A 2,973-nucleotide genomic window follows, 5' to 3' on the forward strand; every position below is an offset into this window, starting at 1 on the left:
TAATAATTGGCAATCTGTGGATATTTTTGCTTCTGACATTTTCTGCATTCCAAGCCACTTCATGTCAGTCAGAGCATGTCATTCAAGGTAACTGAGGCCAAATGGCAAGATCATGCCCATAATTTGTAACCTCATAAGGTCAACAAACAGCAGGAAGCAATCACCATCTTCGTGTGAACCCTTACCGAGTCAGACGCTTCCCCATCACTACCTCCCACCTGACATTGTGCGAATGTTGCATGAAGAGCTCACTGATAAACCTCTGTGATATAACTCTGTGTATCAGAGAGACGTGCACATCTTAAAAGACCAATGCCCTCATATGTGTGTCCATACTGAAAGTCAAAATCTATCTGAGGCAATGAAGTGCTCAGTCATGTCGGGGTCCTTGTCTGGGTCCTTGTCTGGGTTCACAGAAACGTCAGTCTTATTAGGAATCCCATATGAACAGGCAAATAGCTGTTAATGTTATGGGATCAAAAATAAATTCTGTCCTCATAAATGCACTTCTTTATCGCAATAAATAAATGTGTCAATCTCATGCACTCAAACACTAATCATATGACTAACACGTTGTGTATATAATTATGTATTATTATTATATTTAGAGGCCTTGAAATGAACACCCAACAAATGCAGGTAAAAGTTAACTGGGGCAGTGTCCAACTTAAAGTTGTGTCCAATCACATTATGTGGTAGTTTCATTAGATTAGTGCGTAAACAGTTGGGCGAAATGAAAAAACTATTTTTCAACAGATTTTGCTTATTTTCCAGTAGCGACTACGCATCTGATTGGCTGACGGGTAAATGGCCTCATCCATAGAAATTCCCAAGAAAGAAAGTTATTTTGGCACCACATTAATGCACCTTTCCAATGGACTTTTCATACCATTTTCGAGCTTCATTACACTATATGATACGTTGACCAAAAAAAAAACATGAAATTCAATGTGACAAATTACCTCAAGGGAGCTTGATGTCCATGCTGTAGGGAAATAAATGGGAACAATCAATGTCTGATAGAAAGTTGAGGAAAAGCATCAGAAGTTCTAAAAAGCTACGGTGGGCTTTGGTCAGCAGCAATGTGAAGTATACATGATCGAAATGGACCAAATCAAGGAAAAACTCCATTGTGTTTTCAGTGGAATGGTTTCAAGTTGTTTCAACCCGTACATGTGCCACTGACACGCCATGGATGAAAAGTTTGGGTAAATAAATGAAACCTGCCACTACGGGTCGGACTCTATATTTTGCAGACTACGGGCTAAAATCTGAGTTAAATGTGACTTCATTCTATTTCTTAAAATTGGAAAGTTTTTGTCAAAAAGTAGAAGTTGACACTTTTAATTGTTCAGCCAGAGTTACAGCCAAGGTTACGGTTTGTACATAAGCAAATGGGTCCGAGGCCCTTGAGAAAGACAGGGGTACTTGACTGGCTGAGTCAGCTTTGTGTTATACTTGTGATTGATTGCGTCACTGCAGTGGAACGAAGTCGGGTGTCAGGGCTTTTATGGGCGACTACAGTACAGCGGCATTGGATTTCAATGGAGATGCCCTTGGCCAAATAGGTGATCATACTACCCAGTTGTCCAAGCCCCCCCCCCCCCCCCCCCCCCCCACATACACACACACACACACACACACACACACACACACACACACACACACACACACACACACACACACACACATTTAGGAATGCAGAACATACAAAACCATTTTTCTTGAGGGCAACTAAAATATGACTATGTGAAACAGCAATTTCTCTTTATGACCAAAGTGGAGTAGAACACGTTGCGGTTTTAGCCAAAGAAAAGACACCAGCACAGATGACTTCAGAACGTGCCAGTCTGTTGGCACAGATATCAGAAAGGTACCACCACACCTGTGCTGACATCACCTCATTCCATGAGCTCTGATTTCGGCTCCACTGTAAACATACTGTATGACAGGTATCTCCCTCTCTCTTTGTGTGTGTGTGTGTGTGTGTGTGTGTGTGTGTGTGTGTGTGTGTGTGTGTGTGTGTTTACCCCCTCTCTGCTCTCAGCCGGGTCCTCCTGAAACTAATTGCAGTTTCTTTCTCTCTCTCTCTCTCTGAGTGACAGCGAGGATTTCGCTTCGCCCGGAGCGACGTCACACCAAGGTGGAAGAAGACGAGCGCATTTTTCCTTCCTTTATCATCCAAAGAAAACACTTCGACAGACTGTGTCTGGCACACGGACGCCTCTACCTGCAGCCGGTGCGCCACCGCAAACCATTTCGCCAAGTCCATCAGTGCGTCAGTTCTCAGCGCGCATGAGATACGAGACGAGCAGCATCCAGCAGCACCTGAAAATTCAACCTTTAAAAGAAAAAAAAAGAAAAATATCTTTAAAGCAGCGGTTCTATCCATCCTTTCTTCTCAAATTAATGTCATTGTTTTAAATATCGCACGAAGAGTGGCGAGTGTCCTCACAACCAGCGCGCGCTGTTTCGCAGTCAGAGAGGACTTCTCTGCTTGGAGTCACTTCTCGTTCCTCCTCACACCGTTCTGTGAGCGTAATGTGCCGCGACAGATAGAGCAGGACGACAATGAAGAGGTTAACCACACCTTTGAACGCGGACATCTCTCCAGTAGCCTCTTGACCAACTCTGTTGCGCATTAAGATGCGTCCCATAGAAGAGGAGTTGGATGAGGAACTTTTTGCGCTCTTGTTGGCAGACAGTTTGCAGTGAGCTTTCGCTACCGTCACAAAACAGGTACCTCCTATGTATTTAAGAAATAATCCAACTCGGTGTTGGCTGAGCTCGTCGGTCATTTAAACTTTGCTGGGGAAACTCATTGAGGATTTGCTGCGTTCACCATGACGGTTCGTCTATCACGGATCCAGCTGGCCCTGTTCTTTATCTTGCTCTGTCCGGTCAATATCATCGGACTCTGGTGGTAAGTGCTCTGAATTTACCACGTGTTTTATGTTAATCTGTCTTGTTTCA

General features: G+C 43.8%; 1 protein-coding gene across 1 annotated transcript in view; it reads left to right on the forward strand.

Annotated features, from left to right (window-relative positions):
* Positions 1-2,843: 2,843 nt before the first annotated feature.
* The window catches only part of wnt6b (wingless-type MMTV integration site family, member 6b), an 18,307-nt gene continuing 18,177 nt past the window's right edge, over positions 2,844-2,973 (forward strand). Inside the window, exon 1 of the mRNA XM_034561707.1 lies at positions 2,844-2,923. Within this exon, the coding sequence (XP_034417598.1) occupies positions 2,844-2,923 (80 nt within the window). The remainder of the gene's footprint in view (positions 2,924-2,973) is intronic.

The sequence above is a fragment of the Cyclopterus lumpus genome, chromosome 21 (assembly GCF_009769545.1).
Source record: "Cyclopterus lumpus isolate fCycLum1 chromosome 21, fCycLum1.pri, whole genome shotgun sequence".
NCBI lineage: Eukaryota > Metazoa > Chordata > Actinopteri > Perciformes > Cyclopteridae > Cyclopterus > Cyclopterus lumpus.